Source organism: Octopus sinensis, linkage group LG28 (genome assembly GCF_006345805.1).
Source record: "Octopus sinensis linkage group LG28, ASM634580v1, whole genome shotgun sequence".
Taxonomy (NCBI): domain Eukaryota; kingdom Metazoa; phylum Mollusca; class Cephalopoda; order Octopoda; family Octopodidae; genus Octopus; species Octopus sinensis.
In genome coordinates, this window is record NC_043024.1 from 15,330,550 (window position 1) to 15,348,463 (window position 17,914).

General features: G+C 37.3%; 1 protein-coding gene across 1 annotated transcript; it reads left to right on the plus strand.

Moving 5' to 3' along the window:
• Positions 1-6,323: 6,323 nt before the first annotated feature.
• LOC115225776 (actin-like) lies at positions 6,324-17,291 on the plus strand. The gene is made up of 2 exons (XM_029796729.1): positions 6,324-6,605; positions 15,677-17,291. Exons 1-2 carry the CDS (start codon positions 6,483-6,485, stop codon positions 16,661-16,663), a joined length of 1,110 nt encoding a protein of 369 aa, XP_029652589.1. The 5' UTR covers positions 6,324-6,482; the 3' UTR covers positions 16,664-17,291.
• The last annotated feature ends 623 nt before the right edge of the window (positions 17,292-17,914 follow it).

The window sequence follows — 17,914 nt, forward strand, 5'->3', positions numbered from 1 at the left end:
ACAATGAGATTGAGAATAGGAAGCCGGACATAGTCTTAATTGAGAAAGAAAACAAACTATGCTGGATCATAGATACAGCATGCCCAGCTGACAACCAGGTATGCGATAAGGAAGAAAGAAAAGTCGAGAGATATGACAGGTTAGCTGGGGAAGTTAAGCAGTTTTGGTTGATGAAAAAGGTAGCAGTAGTACCAATAATTGTTGGAGCCCTGGGAACAGTGAGCAAAAATCTCAAGAAGTATGTGGAACAAATAGGGGCTGCAATAAGGGTGGAGCACTTGCAGAAAACAGCACTACTTGGAACCGCCTAAATACTCCGGAAGGTGCTCGAAAAATAAAAGTTGTTACCTTAGTTCACTGGTAGTGAACTGCTGACACTGTAGTACATCTCCAGAGTTAGAAGCTGTGCAAAGGTAACAATAACAATAATAAATGCCCTGATGCAGTACCAGGTAGTGGCTCTCATGGCTCCTGACCTAAAATGACTGGAAGTGTTATCATGTACATGTTTTGTCTTGCTATAAAAAATGAGTTACAGCAAATATTCTGCCCAATACCACAGGTTTGCGTGACCTTAACCATCTCTGATCATGACCAGAAGTAGTGGGGGAGCACCAAAGCCATGTGCTGAGAGGAATTCTTTGGGGTTTGGATAATTCACTTCTGGAAACATGAGTGTTTTGTTCAACATCCTAAAACAATCCTTATTCAAGGACATTTTGAGCAAGATAGGCTACTCAACCTGATGAAAATTCTGACGGAGCCCCACCTGCAAGGTCATGCCCTGATTATCTTGATATGAAATCACCATGTTGCGTACATATGGTTGTGATGCATGTGCCTGGTGTACCGTTATCAGACAGGTAGTCATGATGGGTATACAGTCAAGGCCAATCTGGAACCCAACCTAGGCCCCCACATCTACGGTGTTCACCACTGGAATAAGGAGTGTTTGGAGATCACGCGGTCGTTAGCCTCAAATAGCCAGGTCTGGTCGGCGTTTGTGAGAGATGCAGCATTGAGGATGAATGAAGCCAGCTCAACCCACCCCGGGTGAATGCTGTAAGAAGAAGAAAGAAGATGGGTATACTGGGCTTCGTATATTTTACCCCAGTGTCACTTTGAGGGCATGCACTGCTCTCTCGCTCAATAATAATAATAATAATAATAATAATAATAATAATAATAATAATAAATGCCCTGATGCAGTACCAGGCAGTGGCTCTCATGGCTTCTGATCTTAATTGATTGGAAGTGTTATCATGTACATTGTTTTGTCTTGGTATAAAAGATGGGCTACAGCAAATATTCAGCTCAATACCACAGATTTGCTTGTCAGTTGTTTGACCGTAACCAGTTGAGCATGTCCCTTAGTGGCTGACGATATGTGCATCTCTGATCACGAGCAGAAGTAGTGGGGGAGCATCATAGCCATGTGTTGAGAGGGATTCTTTGGGGTTTGAATAGTTCACCTCTGGAAACATGGGTGGTTCTTTCAACATCCTTAAACAACCCAGGGACCTTTTGAGCGGGATGGGCTACTCAACCTGAAGAAAATTCTAACTGGGCCCCACCTGCAAGGTCATGTGCTGTTTATCTTGATATGAGATCACCATGTCGCGCACATATGGTTATGATGCATGTGCCTGGTATACCCTTATCAAATGGGTAGTCATGATGAGTATACAGTCAAAGCCAATCTGGAACCCAATCTAGGCCCCCACATCTACGGTGTTTGCTGCTGGAATAAGGAGTGGTTGGAGATCACCTGGTCGTTAGCCTCAAATCGCCAGGCCTGGTCAGCGTTTGTGACAGATGCAGCATTGAGGATGAATGAAGCCAGCTCAACCCACCCAGGGTGAATGCTGTAAGAAGAAGGAAGATGGGTATACTGGGCTTCGTATATTTTACCCCAGTGTCACTTTGAGGGCATGCACTGCTCTCTCACTCAATAATAATAAATAATAATAATAATAATAATAATAATAATAATAATAATAATAATAATAATAATATTAACAGCTCAGAAAATCTACTAAAAACAGTTAATAAAGAACACATGATGAATCCTTTAATAGGAGAGAAGGACAAAGAAAGCATGTCAGGCAGATGGAAGAGAAACATCTGAACGGCCAATTTTGAAGAGGCACTGAAGATGTATGTGGAACAACATCCTGAGTTTGGTTAAAAAGGAGGCAATGACAAAGTGAAACAGAGAGCCTAATTGGAGTAGCCCAAAATTAAATGATAGAAACAAAAAACAACTTGAGAAAAAAATATATATGGAGGGAATATGTCAGAAGCATGTAGAGCCTGTAGAACTTGGAATGAGACAGTGGCATACATTGTGACAGAATGCTCCAAGTTGGCACAGGAAGAATATAAGAAACGGAGGCATGACCAGGTTGTAAAAGTTATACACTGGAAACTGTGCCAGAAATGGGGATTTGAAGGTGGAAATACAGAGTACAGTCATTGAGCCAAAAGAGTACTTGAATTGGAGAAATGTACGATTTTGTGGGACATTCCTATTCAAACAGACAAGAAGTTAGAAAACAACAGACCAGATAAGGAAAAGCAAAGCTGCTTACTTATTGAACCATCATTCCCATTTGATTCCAGGTTCGTAAAAAAGAGGAATTAAAATAAAATACAATCCCTTCAAATTTTAAAGAGGAAGAACTTGGAGCATGAAAACAGTAAAGTTGTGCCCGTAATAATTAGTACTTTGAGAACAGGAAGCAAAGATATAGACAAATGGCTGAAGGGGGTTGGAATAGGATACCCGGCAGAGCTCCTACAGAAAGTTTGTGTCTTAGGGACAGCAAGGATTATCAGGAGGGTTCTAAACACTTGAAAGACTGTTGAAAACTTGTGGATATCTAAGGTTACAGGTAGTAACCTGCTACCCACATAATTCCTACCAACCAGGAATAAGACTGAACTTGAACCAAACCAAAATAATAATAATAATAATAATAATAATAATAATAATAATCTTTTTCTCTCTTTCTCTTTTACTTGTTTCAGTCATTTGACTGCGGCCATGCTGGAGTACCGCCTTTAGTCGAGCAAATCGACCCCGGGACTTATTCTTTGTAAGCCCAGTACTTATTCTATCGGTCTCTTTTTGCCGAACCGCTAAGTGACGGGGACGTAAACACACCAGCATCGGTTGTCAAGCAATGCTAGGGGGGACAAACACAGACACACAAACACACACACATACATATATATATATATATATATATACATATATACGACAGGCTTCTTTCAGTTTCCGTCTACCAAATCCACTCACAAGGCATTGGTCGGTCCGGGGCTATAGCAGAAGACACTTGCCCAAGATGCCACGCAGTGGGACTGAACCCGGAACCATGAGGTTGGTTAGCAAGCTACTTACCACACAGCCACTCCTGCGCCTATAGTAATAATAATAATAATAATAATAATAATAATAATAATGGTGGCACAAGATCAAAGCTTGCTAACCAAAAACTACCAGGCTAATGTTCTTCAAAATGGTTCTGACCTCAAATGCAAATTCTGTAATAAATTTGATGAAACAATAGACCGTCTTGTCTCGGGAAGTTAAGAAATTTTGATAAGCCTATAATATCATATAATTGATCCTATATATTTCTGTTAAACGTTTGAAATTTGCTTTCATTATAACTTTCAGAAACCCTGTCGATCATATAATTATTATCGCAAATATTGATCTGCATCAGTTAAAATGTGACTTGGTTACTAACCTGTATGTTCTGAGTTCAAATTACACCAAAGTGAATTACATATTTCATATTTCTGTGTTCAATAAAAATAAAATACCAACTAAGTGTGGATTGATTTAATCTAGTTCATTCTCTTTAGAAGTCTTGGGTCAATGTTAGAAATCAGTATTATTTTAATAACAATAATAATAATAATATAATAATAATAATAGTAATAATAATAATAATAATAGTAATAATAATAATAATAGTAATAATAATAATAATAATAATAATAATAATAATAATAATAATAATAATAATAATAATGGTGGCACAAGATTAAAGCTTGCTTACCAAAACCTACCAGGTTAATGTTCTTCAAAACGATTCTGACCCCAAATGCAAATTCTGCCATAAATTTGATGAAACAATAGCCCATCTTATCTCGGGAGATTATGAAATTTTGATAAGCCTATAAAATCATATAATTGATCCTATATAAATATACATAAAATATACAATTTATGCAAGATCTGAGCAGAACAACATCACATGACAACCAAATATTGAGAGGATCGTTTTGAATAACACCAAAAACTACAAAGCCACCTGTGATAGCAGCGAACTTAGATGGAGTAGCCATGGGTTCCCCCTTAGGACTGCTGTTTGCAGCATTCTACCTATACACTTGAGAGAACAGAATAATACCAAAACATAATACACAGTGTATTTAGATGATATACAAGCTAAGTACATGATATGCTAATGATAATGGGTACATTAAATGACATTCAGAAATGAAAAGAAAGGTTAGAAACCAACTCAGTATTAAAATCTAACTTTCAGAATTTTAGGTTCATTGGAAAACATAGAAATTGAAATGAGAAGATACGTGACAGCTGCAAACACAAGAATCTAACAAATACACATAACTACATGGAAAGAGTGAATGTCCAGACAAACTATGTCAGCGGTGATATCAATATTTTTAAGTACATTTAGGTTCTTATCTACAAATAAGGCAAGGGAGAAAGAAATCCGCAATGTTTATTCCAAGAGAGTTGTAGACAGAGGTAGAGAAGAATAATAACAAATACATCGAAGAATACATCCAATGAATATACACTTTCCCCCTCTACAAAAAATCCCAAATTTTATTTAATTTGCTTTGCGGGAAGGATTGTTTCAACGAAGTCACGTCTTGTTCTTGCCTTCGAATGTGGAGTAGTTGAAACAGGGACAACTAAAGAAGGGGAATATTCTTTATGTTGTATGTCTCGTTTCTCTGTTTGTTTTTTTCGTTGTTCAAAAAAAGTTCGTTTCTATGTTTTTGTTTTCATGTTTTCGTTTCTCATTGTCTTCAACGTATTTTTGATGTCCTGTACCCATATATGCATGTATATATACATATATATGTAGGTATGTACATATATGTATGTATATATGCATATATTTATATAGTATTAACATTATTATATGATCGAATGCCACGCATCCTTTTCCAAGTTATATATATATATATATGTACGTATGTATATATATATTTATATATACATATATATATGTGTGTGTGTGTGTGTGTGTGTGTGTGTGTACGTATGTATATATATATTTATATATATATATATATATATATATGTGTGTGTGTGTGTGTGTGTACGTGTACGTATGTATGTATATATATTTATATATATATATGTGTGTGTGTGTGTGTGTGTGTGTGTGTGTATGTGTGTGTGTGCGCGTGTGTACATATGTATATATATATTTATATATGTGTGTGTTTGTGTGTGTGTGTGTGTGTGTGTGGGTGTATCAGGTGTGCTTTTAGTTTGTCTGGAGCTACAGTAGATGGTATTTGTCCAAAGCGTTGTGCAATGGGATTGAACCCAAAACCACACGATTGGGAAACAACCTTCTAAATTAAATAGCCATGCCAGCACTTATATATGAGTTACTCATCCAGAATCAGTCGTTAGCAATTTGTTATAAGATTTATTTTATATTTTTAACTTCCTGGGTCTGAGATTAGAAGCAATTCCCATGGCCATTGCATACCTTTCTCAATTGCTGTGTTTCAAATCTAATGGCAAAACGTTATCTGAAATTTCATCCGCCAGATTGAAATTTCATCCAACCAAAATAGTTTAACTTTCTTCCTCAAACATTTTAAATTTCATTAAACACCAACAGTCAAATCCAACACAATTCCACGTTCCATAAACAACAATATTAAGAAAACAGACATTTATATTTCTATATTTTAGCCAAGATTCATGCTATGTATGTTCCTCTTGAAGTCACAATGTTTTAGGAAAAGATAGGACCAGGAAGAGAATTCCAGAGAATCAAAACTCTTACAAGGAAGAATTGTTTGCTTTAAAACTTTTATACGATATCACATGAACAAAGGTATGGTTCACCACATTTCTGAAATAACATTGAATATAATTAATTAAATGTATGTACGCAGTTTCTTTATAGAAATCTTCCTGGTTGTGTAAAGAAGAAAAGATATAGGTCAGAAAATAGAACATGAAATCCAATACAAACTAATACTTGTCTTTTCTACATTTTACCATTAGTGTGAAATTTCATTCAATTGATACAGTTTAACTTTCTTCCTTGTACATTTTTACTTGCATTAAACACCAACAGCTAAATCCATTACAAGTTCACGTTCCATCAACAACAATATTTACAAAACCAACTTTTACATTCACATACTTTAGTCAGGAACGTTTTGTCTAACTCAGAAATATAAACATGGCTGTTAAAGTTCCTTGTGTTGTCATTGACAATGGATCGTATACATGTAAAATTGGCCTTGGACGTGATGTTGAACCGAGAATTTTCATTCCTTCACGTAGCGGTTATTGCAATGATCAGGTATGTTGACTATATTTATATAAATAATTGCAATACACACGATCATAATGATCCTTGTCTTTTAATGTCCACTTTTCCATGTTTGCATGGGCCAGGTAGAATTCTTCATGAGGGATATTCTATGCTGATACCTTTTATATCAGGCTATCCTTCGCCTTTTTCCAAATATCATACAGCTGATGAACATGAAGACCATTATAACTTGTGAAACTCAATCACGAAGATACCTCTCGCAGTTGTAACTGCCAAGACTCTGAAGCCTATCCATTTGACCAGGCATATAAGTTAACCTCCGTCATATACATGGCAGAAGTTTGAGATAAGCTCCAAGACAAATCCATTGAAAAAAGAATTACATTGGTTTATGTGAAGGAGAATCCAAGAGACGTTATGCAAACCACCTATTTTCTTTCTGGCACATCAATTAATGTAATGCAACTAAGTTGGCTAGCCATGTATGGAATTTGAAGAGAAGCTCCACAGCACATACAATTAAGTGGAGAATTGTGGAGAAATCCAAGCCATACATTAATGGACATAAGAAATGCAACTTCTCCATAGCAGAAAAGTCTCGTATGCTTTTTAGATCGAGATCTGCCTAATTCCAGATCTGAAATTTTTAGTAGGTGTAGAAACACGGACAGGTTTCTTTTATTGAATTTAAGGGCACCACCAGCTCCATATTGAGTTACTGTCTCACAGACTTTGACATACTTTCTGTTATTTTGTTCTAAACCAGTTGTATTTAATGAGCTTTCTGAAATTGGGGAGGACGAAGATTTTAGTTTTCTTGACTTTGTTTCTTTTTTGTCTCATTTTTTTACATCACCTTTCTTCTTGTGTTTCCTTATTTTCTCACTGTCCAGCGTCCTTGATTTTAATATATATATATATTATATATATATATATATATATATAATGCATAAAGAGAATTTGGAAGATTGCTTTAAGATACATTGTGCCTTTTATAAATATACCTGTTCATTTATCGTAAAAGCATAGAAGTATCAGTAGCTCTTTCAATTGATACATACATGCATACATACATATTATATATATATATATATATATATATATACTGTTAAAAGTCAGATTGAATCTTGCTTGATTGAATCAGCCAAACTGGCGCATAATGGGAAAATACTATGAATTAAATTTACCCAGAAATGTTAATACGAACGCAATGAAACAATTTTCATGTAAACCGACCAAATGGCTTTTGAGATATTAGAGGTTTTCGGGATATAAATACCGAAATCGTTGCATAATGGGAAAATGTTCCGAAAATAATCTTCATCGTGAAATGGAAGAATCTCTTATCTATCTGTTAGACACTGTGAGTTGATGACGACAAAATACAATTTTTTTTTACAATAAATATTTCTATTTTGACTTTTGTTAAACGTAATATCTTAATCCTTTAATAGTATTTCTAACTGAATGTGATTTCAAAAATGTAAGCATTTGTACTGTTTTAGCTTTCTTTAAACAGAAAATATTTTAATGATTTTAAAAATTATTTTCCGAAATTATAAAAATTTTTTTGGCTTATAAAAAAGATATTCACAACTGCTTGTGGTGTTTCTCCCTCAGTATAAAAGTGTCTCGTCAGGTGATGTTATAAGAGGTATATATTTAAATAAACTCTGTTTTGCTCAGTTTTAATACAGCATGTTGTTGGTGACCATGTTGGAATAGCTAGGAATAGCTAGGGACTCATTCCATTGCAATGTTCATCGTCATCATCATCATCATCATCCTTTAGCGCCCGCTTTCCATGCTAGCATGGGTTGGACGGTTCAACTGGGGTCTGGGAAGCCAGAAGGCTGCACCAGGCCCAGTCTGATCTGGCAGTGTTTCTACGGCTGGATGCCCTTCCTAACACCAACCACTCCGTGAGTGTAGTGGGTGCTTTTTACATGCCACCCGCACAGGAGCCAGACGGAGCTGGCAAACGGCCATGGTCGGATGGTGCTTTTTACGTGCCACCTGCACGGGGGCCAGGCGAGGCTGGCAATGGCCACGATCGGATGGTGCTTTTTACGTGCCACCGGCACAGAGGCCCGTCGGTGCGGCGCTGGCAACGGCCACGTTCTAATGGTTTGCTTACGTGCCACCGGCACTGGTATCACAGCTGCATTTCCATTGATGTTGATCGATTTCGATTTTGATTTTTTGATTTCCACTTGCCTCAACAGGTCTTCACAAGTAGAGTTTTGTGTCCCAAGAAGGACAGGTATGCATAAGTGGACTGGCTACATCCCAGGTAGAGGCCATGGGTTATGGTCTCACTTGTCCTGCCGGGTCTTCTCACGCACAGCATACTTCCATAGGTCTTGGTCTCTAGTTATTTCCTCGGTGAGACCTAAATTTCGGAGGTCGTGCTTCACCACCTCATCCCAGGTTTTCCTGGGTCTACCTCTTCCACAGGTTCCCTCAACCGCTAGGGTGTGGGACTTTTCACACAACTATCTTCAGCCATTCTCGTCACATGACCATACCAGCGCAAACGTCTCTCTTGCACACAACAACTGATGCTTCTTAGGTTCAACTTTTCTCTCAAGGTACTTACACTCTGTCGAGTATGAACACTGACATTACACATCCATCAGAGCATACTGACTTCATTTCTTGCGAGCTTACGCATATCCTCAGCAGTCACAGCCCATGTTTCACTACCATGTAGCATGGCTGTTCGTACACATGCATCATACAGTCTGCCTTTTACTCTGAGCGAGAGGCCTTTTGTCACCAGCAGGGGTAAGAGCTCTCTGAACTTTGCCCAGGCTATTCTTACTCTAGCAGTTACACTTTCAGCACACCCTCCCCCGCTACTGACTTGGTCACCTAGGTAACGGAAGCTATCAACTATTTCTAGTTTTTCTCCCTGGAATGTGGTGGAAGTTGGTCTCTGCACATTTTCAGTGTTTATTGCTCCTGAGCATCTTCCACATACAAAAACTATTTTCCTAGTTAGCCTTCCTTTGACATTGCTGCACCTCTTACATGTCCATAGCTTACACTTGGTGCATCTTATAGAGTTTCTACCTACGCCTTTTCTACTGATCGAGCAGGGCCATCTACCTGAAGGCGTTTGTGATTTGTCTACCTTCCTACTTATTAGAACTTTGGTTTTAGCTAGGTTGACACAAAGGCCCTTCGATTCCAATCCTTGCTTCCATACCTGAAACTTCTCTTCCAGTTCTGATAGTGATTCAGCAATTAAAGCAAGGTCATCAGCATAGAGGAGCTCCCAGGGGCATCCTGTCTTGAATTCCTCAGTTATTGCCTGGAGGACTATGATAAATAGGAGGGGACTGAGGACTGAACCTTGGTGGACCCCTACCTCTACCCGGAATTCTTCACTGTACTCGTTTCCAACCCTCACCTTACTAGCAGCGTCCCTGTACATGGGTCGCACAGCTCTCACTAACCATTCATCTATCCCTAGTTTCCTCATTGACCACCAGATAAGGGATCGGGGGACCCTGTCGAAGGCTTTCTCCATGTCAACAAAAGCCAGGTACAGGGGCTTATCTTTGGCTAGATATTTCTCCTGCAGCTGTCTTACCAGGAATATAACATCGGTACTACTTTTCCCTGGCACGAACCCAAACTGCGTCTCATCTAAACTAACTCTCTCTCTCTCTCTCTAATTAGTTGGGCTATGACCCTCTCCGAAACCTTCATTACCTGATCCAGCAGCTTGATACCCCTGTAGTTATTTGTATCTAGGGCGTCACCTTTACCTTTGTAGCAGTTGACAATTATGCTGCTACACCAGTCATTGGGAATGATTCCTTCGTGTATCACCTGGTTAACTATACGGGTGACTAGGCTATAGCCGACACTACCAGATATTTTGAGCATCTCTGCAGTGTTTCCTGATGGGCTTGGGGCTTTCCCTGTCTTCATGCTTCTAATTGCCTTAACTACCAAGGAACTGTCAATTCGGATAGCTGGTCCCTCTGTTGGGTCGACATTCGGCAGACTCTCTTTATCCCATTCATTTTCCTCATTCAGCAACCTTTCATAGTGGCGTCTACAAACCTCTCTCTTTGCATCCTCATTTAGCGCAAGTGAACCATCATCCATGCGAACACATTTCTCTCCTACCACATCACGATTCTCTCTCACACACTGTCTTGCAACACGAATTACCTCAAGTCTTTCATCCTCACGGTGCAGAACATTGGCAAATTTTTTCTTATCTGCTTCCCCTCTGGCTAAATACACCTGCCTCCTAGCTTCCCTTCTGGCAGTCTGATACACTTCCCTGCTACCACCGTTCTTCCAGTCCTTCCAAGCCTGTTCCTTTGTCTAAGCCCTGTCAACAATATTGTTCCACCACCACGTAATTTTGGGTCTTGAAGGGACTTTGCACCAACCGCAGATCATGTCAGTGGCTCTCAGCAGGTTGTCCCTTAGAGACCTCCAGTTGTGTTCTACCCCATGTGAAGCTATACCCCCTTCTATTTCGTCAAAGGCTTCAAGTAATATGTCTCTAAATCTCTGTCCATTTGCAAAATCTTTAAGCTTCCAGACCCTTCTTCTCCATGTTGGTCGTCTTCTGGTCGTCCTCTTAGTCCTGCTCCTAAAGTCACTAACTACCAGTCTGTGTTGTGGGGTACATTCTTCGCCTGGGAAGGTTTTGGCATTTATTAGCAGCCATCTTTCCCTTTTTCTGGCAAGGATGTAGTCGATTTGGCTAGTATGTCATCCCCATCGGTAGGTGACCAAGTGGCTTGTAGGTTTCCTGAAGTTAGTGTTGCAAACCATAAGACTATTCGCATCGCATATATAAGGATAATCATATTAAAAGGAATATGAAGCTGTGAAAACATTTATGACAGAATTCACTGAGTACCATAACGAATGGGGCTGCAATTCTTGGCTGAAATTGAGGTCTACAAACATGATTCACTCGTGATTTACATGCGATCGGGAAATAGGGCTGAAGTTGACTGTCATAAATTTCTTGGTTTAAAATTAATTTAAAACGATTATTAAACTATTAAAAATACAAAATATCAAATATATTACTATTAATAATTGTTAGTAAAACCTTTAGAAGTGATTTGAACACATATCAATACTGTCAAAGTTTTTCCTTTGTGATTTCGTTTATTATATAAAACACATTCTGATACAAAAACAGATCGGTGTTGACCTAAGAAAGAAGTTAAACAAGCTCACATGTTTGGTGATGGATACAGGAAGATTTCTGAACGATTTTCTGTCAAAATACTGACTATTCAGTTGATTATTAAGAAATATCGAACCTTGAGTTGTGTGAAATTTGTCGAATAGAAGAAAATGAAAGGTATCAGACGAACTCATTCAAAGACTGGTGAGATGAATAGAGGGTGAACCGAGGACAACTGTAAAAGAGATCAGCCATCAGGTTGGGCTGTTGGGCGTAAATGTTACATCATCATCTGCATTGTATACATTTGGGCACCGTGGGTGCTGAATGAGAACCTCATCCCTACCCAGGCCCACCACGTTAAGGCTCGGCTAAACTATGCAAAAAACTTGTTAAACAAACCTTCTCAATTTTGGTCGATGGTTCTGCGAATTGATGAGACTAAACTTTAACTTTTTGGCCACAACAAGAACGCCACAGTTTAGCGGAAGTCTGGGCGGCCCTCTTGACCCCAAAACATCATTTCTACCAAGAAGCATAGGTGTGGAAATTTAATGTTTTGGAGGTGTTTTACAGCAATCAATTGAGGATGACTAGTTTTTATCAAAGACCAGATGAAAAAAGAGGATTACGTCAAAATATCAGACGAAAATCTTTTAGTGTCGACAGAAGAGTTGGTGCTAGGTGACAACTGGATCTTTCAAGAAGATAATGATCCAAAGCATATATACTGAAACTAACGACTGCCTGGATCGGTGAAAATGGCTTCAACATTTGGTAATGGCCATCATAATTGTTGGACCTGAATCCAACTGCAAAAATTGGTGCCATTCCAAAGCTCAGATTTGGTAAAGAGGTCTAAAATATGAGGAATTGCAAAGAAAAAATGATAAATAAATTTGTTTCTAGTTAGACAAAAAAATTGAATATAATTATTTATAATAAATAATTTTATGGAATTTATTAATTTTGCTTGTTAGCCATTGTAAAAACATATTAATGACTAAACGAAATTGTGTATATTATTAAAGTATAAATAATATACAAAAGATATTACAAACCGACTAGTGATAAGAATATATTTTTAAAAAATCAATGTTATTCTACACTATATGAATACTTATAAACACCACCGTCTCTCTGTTTCGGTCTCCCCCTCTGTGTATATATATATATATATATATATATATAATATATATATATATATATATATATATATATGTGTGTGTGTGTGTGTGTGTGTGTGTGTGTGTAGGCGCAATGGCCCATTGGTTAGGGCAGCGGACTCGCAGTCTTAGGATCGCGGTTTCGATTCCCAGACCGGGCGTTGTGAGTGTTTATTGAGCGAAAACACCTAAAAGCTGCACGTGACTCCGGCAGAGGGTGGTGATCCCTGCTATACTTTCTCCCACTCTTTCTTCTGTTGGCCTGCTCGCTTAGCTAGCGAGGTGGGGTCATTCGAAGGCTAAAACAATGCGAACGCATAGTGACCAGCGATGTATAACTATATGTATATATGTATATAGATAGATAGATAGATAGATAGATAGATAGATAGATAGATAGATAGATAGATAGATAGATAGATAGATAGATAGATGTAGCTATAGGTATGTATAGATAGATACCTTACTGTTCCATTTAGCGAAGCTCAACAAAAAGAGTACTCCATTCAATGAATGATAAGTATGATTTAATGTACAAAGAACAAAAGATTCAAAGAATGAAGCCAAAGAGAGGTGTGCTGCCGTAAAGAAATACATAGTTAGCTAACCTGAGGAAAGTGTAGGAAAAGGAAAGAGAATGTGGGAGACATCAGGATAGAGATGGTGGTAAAGTGCTGGGCATATTCTCAAGGGCTGGAGATCAGAATATAAATGGGATGGTTGAGTAAAGGAAGAGAGAGATATCGATGGTGGCAAGTGCCAGGGAATACCCTTGAGGTTCAAATACCATAATGTAAGTGGCAGGATATTGCGAAGGAAGCACAATTAGAGAGCGCGGAGTGGGCGGAGTGAGTGGTGAAAACCTGGGTATATATATATTAGTCGGTGGGTGCTACCAGATAGCAATGATACAGATAAACAGGGCCGTGTGAATAGGATCGGGGAGTGAAAGGTAGGCATAGAGTATGAAGGAAGAAATGTGTGGAAGATGCAGAGATGTAGATTGGTTTGTTGGGGTTGGATGAGTGAGAAGTTTTCTTGTTACATGTAGGTGAAACACGTGTCAGGGGGACTAGCAAATTGCATTGATAAAGTGGGACAGGTGATGTGAGTGGAACACACAGGTCGGGGCCTAGCGGAGAGCTACGACACAGTGGGACAGGATTGGGGAGTGGGAGGTAAGCGTAGTGCATGAAGGGGAAATGAAGAGAAGAAATGAAGAGATGTAGTTTAGTATGTTGTGGTAGGGTGTGTGAGATGTTTACTTGTTAAGTGTGGGTGGGACACACAGCACTTCTAGAACTCAGTTTGCTGACGTAGGTGGGTCTTCTCAAGAAGCTCATATCATCAGACATCTCAGTCCATTGTCATTTCCTCCATGAGGTCCAACGTCCTGAGATCGGTCCTTACCCCCTTCATCCCACGTCTTTCCGGGTCTCCCTCTTCTGCAGACACCATCCACTTTCAGTGATCACCACTTCTTTATGCAGCTGGCCTCATTCATACACATCACATCTCCAAACCAACGGAGTCTTCTCTCTTGCATGCTACATTTGATTCCTCTTATGCCCAACTTTTCTCTCAATACATTTGCACTTTGTCGTACATGTGCACTGATGTTGCACATCCAACAGAGCACACTACCTTCATTTCTCTCCAGTCTATGCACATCTTTTGCATTGAGAGCCCATGTCTCACTTCCAAGGAGTATAGGCCATTCACACACAAGCATCATACAGTCTACTTTTCACTCTGAGGGAGACTCCTTTTATTGCTGTTAAATACTCCTAATAACTATTTTGTGATGGAATGTTCTGAATAGAGTTTCAATTACTCAAGAAATAAGGAAAACACATTTCATCCTTACTTCAAACTTTAACAGAAAGATATCAAAGGATTAATCATGGGATATTATAGTATTTAATATGGGATATTGTAGGATTAGTTATCAGAATTCCAGAATTCATGTAATTCTTTCAATAATTATTAACATTTCAACAATTTTATCAACCCAAGTTTCAAGAATTCTTATCATTAACTAACTGAGGTATCCAGTAAAAATTACCATTAATTAGATGTCTGTTTATAGCCATGAAGCATTTTTCCTCAAATTTCGACATTTTTCAAAAATTTAAAATGTATATTAATGGGTTGGACCAATTTGACAATTAAATGAGCAGTGTCTGGTAGTGAACCTGTGTTGTTGTCATTGTTGTGCATGTGCATAAAATGGCCAAATTTTACACTTTGGGGCAGATTTCATCAAATTGATGTTATGACAGCTAGTGTACAAAATGCCTAAATTTTTGCTTGAGAAATAAAATGGTCTCACTTAATCAAAACCTGAAACACTGGGGAATTAAAACAATGAATTGAAATAAGTTTTAGCAAATCAAAACAATTCGCATTGAAATGAAGAATTAGCAAATGCTACACAGATTGCTGTTAATAAGATGTCTGTTTATACCCATGAAATATTTTTCGTCAAACTTCAGCATTTTTCAAAAAATTGATGTAACGATGGCTAATGCAAAAATAGCTGAAATTTTATAACATTTGAAAAATTGATGCTGATTAAAATTCAATTTTTTAAAAATTCCAAGTGTGTAAGTGGCCGCATGAACATAAGCCCTACACTTATGTCAAGTTTCATCAAGATCTGTTGGAGAGTATCAGAGAAGTTAAAGTAACAAATTCACAAGCTTTCCATTTATTATTATAGATTCTTACTGAATTCCAGAATTCTTTTTGTATTTCAGAGTGAAATGATTGGAAATGAACTCAAAGACTACAATGTTATAAATAAATTTGGATACAATACAAGTGTTCTTAACTTGAAGCATCCTATTGAACGTGGTGTCATTACCAACTGGGATGATATGGAGAAGATTTGGTTGCATGCATTCAAAGAGTTGAAAGTTGCACCTGCAGAAAGCTCTGTCTTGTTGACTGAGGCTGTTTTTAACCCCAAGTACAACAGAGAAAAGATGGCCGAAATTATGTTTGAAAAGTTTAACACTCATGCATTATGTATTGCTGATCAGGCTTCACTGTCCCTTTATGCTTCTGGTCGTAACACAGGTATGTCTGTGAATGTAGGTCATGGCATCACCCAAATTGTCCCTGTCTATAAAGGGTCAGTTAAACGAGAAGCTGCTGTCCAGTGGGAGTTTGGTGGTGTGGACATGACAGATTACCTTACGAGTATGTTGACTGAACGTGGTTATTCCTTTGACAGTCCTTCTCAGACAGAAACTGTCCGTAACATCAAAGAGAAGTGTTGTTATGTTGCTCTAGACTTTGAACAGGAAATGCAGACTGCAGCCTCTGAGAAATATAAATTACCTGACAAGCAAGTCATTACCATTGGCAATGAACGATTCCGTACCCCGGAACTTCTGTTCCAGCCAAGTTTAATTCATGAGGGATCTGAGGGTATTCATGTAAGAATTCGTGATTCAATCATCAAATGTAATAGGTGGATTAAAATGCCTCAATTTCATAAAATTGTATTGTCCGGTGGTTCGACAACATTCAGAGGCTTTGCCCAGCGCCTAAGAAAAGAAATGAGTTCCATTCTGGCACCTGCAACGATATTTAAGATTATTGATCATGGAGAACTTAAATACGCTACATGGCTTGGTGGTGCTGCATTGGCTAGTTTGTCTATCTTTAAAGATTGGTGTATTAGCAGAGAAGAATATAATGAACATGGCTCAAATATTCTCGATAAAAAATATACGTAATATGTATGTGTCATTGATATATATATATATATATGATATAATATAATATAAATCCAGTTCTGTGTGTTTGTGTGTGTGTGTGTGTGGATGTGCGTAAAAGATTATAACGGCTGTATTGTTCAACTGATTTTACTCCAAAGTGGGAACAGATATTACTTATGTTCCAGGGATGGACCAAGATTCCAAGCACTTCCAAATACAAAATTAGACAATACAACGCTGCACTAAAGATAATATCATTTGGAGTCACAAAAAATTTAACTGAGTCAGGATTCATGCAATCTTTCAGGATCCAAAGTCAGATTTATCATCGGATTGCCTCTTTACTACCTCTGTCCAATGAATCACCAAAATCAGCCTTTCATTGTTTATAATCTGTACATGTTCTTTGGTTACGAAATAAGCTACCAAAAACATATTTTTTTAATTATGTGTAGTTACTTTATATACATATATGAGCTGAAGACTTTCTTTTAACATTTCACTTAACGTCTGTGTTCCATGCTGGCATGGGTTGGAGAGCTGTTAATTTGGAAAGTTGGAATTGCAGCTACCAGCAGTTGAGAACTACGTAATCTAGCCAGCGATTTTAAATTTCATTATTCTCTTTAACCCAGGCAATGCTGGGTATTTCTGCTTGTCTATCTATCTATCTATCTATCTATCTATCTATCTATCTATCTATCTATCTATCTATCTATCTATCTATCTATCTATCTATCTATCTATCTATCTATCTATCTACATATACATATATATATATATGTATATGTATATATATGTATAAATATATATATATTAAATTAGAGATAAAACCCTTATTAGGCAAATCAAACAGTGAAAAACATAAACCAATACATAGAAATAAAATTAATTAATATAATATAAAAAATATATAAAATATAAAATTCAAAGTTTAAATTATTTAAATTTATAGTTAAAATTTAAAAAAATATTTAAATTATTGATTTATACTTATAAATTTATATATATATATATATATATATTATTTTTAGTTTTAATATTATTATTATTTTATTATAATTTTAATTTTTTTAAATATAAATATAACTATCAAAAAGTATTAAAAAGTTTAATATAAGTAAAGAGTAAAACCACTACGATCGTTTCATGCCCATAACCTAATTCGAAAAACAATAATTTGAATTCAATTAATAATTCGAATTATGGTTATAGTCAATCTTCAGGTCAATGTTAATATTTAAATAAATAATCAAAAATATTTATACG

Coding starts and splice junctions, on each gene's coding strand:
- LOC115225776 (XM_029796729.1), top strand. CDS start 6,483: ATGGCTGTTAAAGTTCCTTGTGTTGTCATTGACAATGGATCGTATACA. Junction 6,606..15,676: donor GCGGTTATTGCAATGATCAG/GTATGTTGACTA, acceptor TTTGTATTTCAG/AGTGAAATGATTGGAAATGA.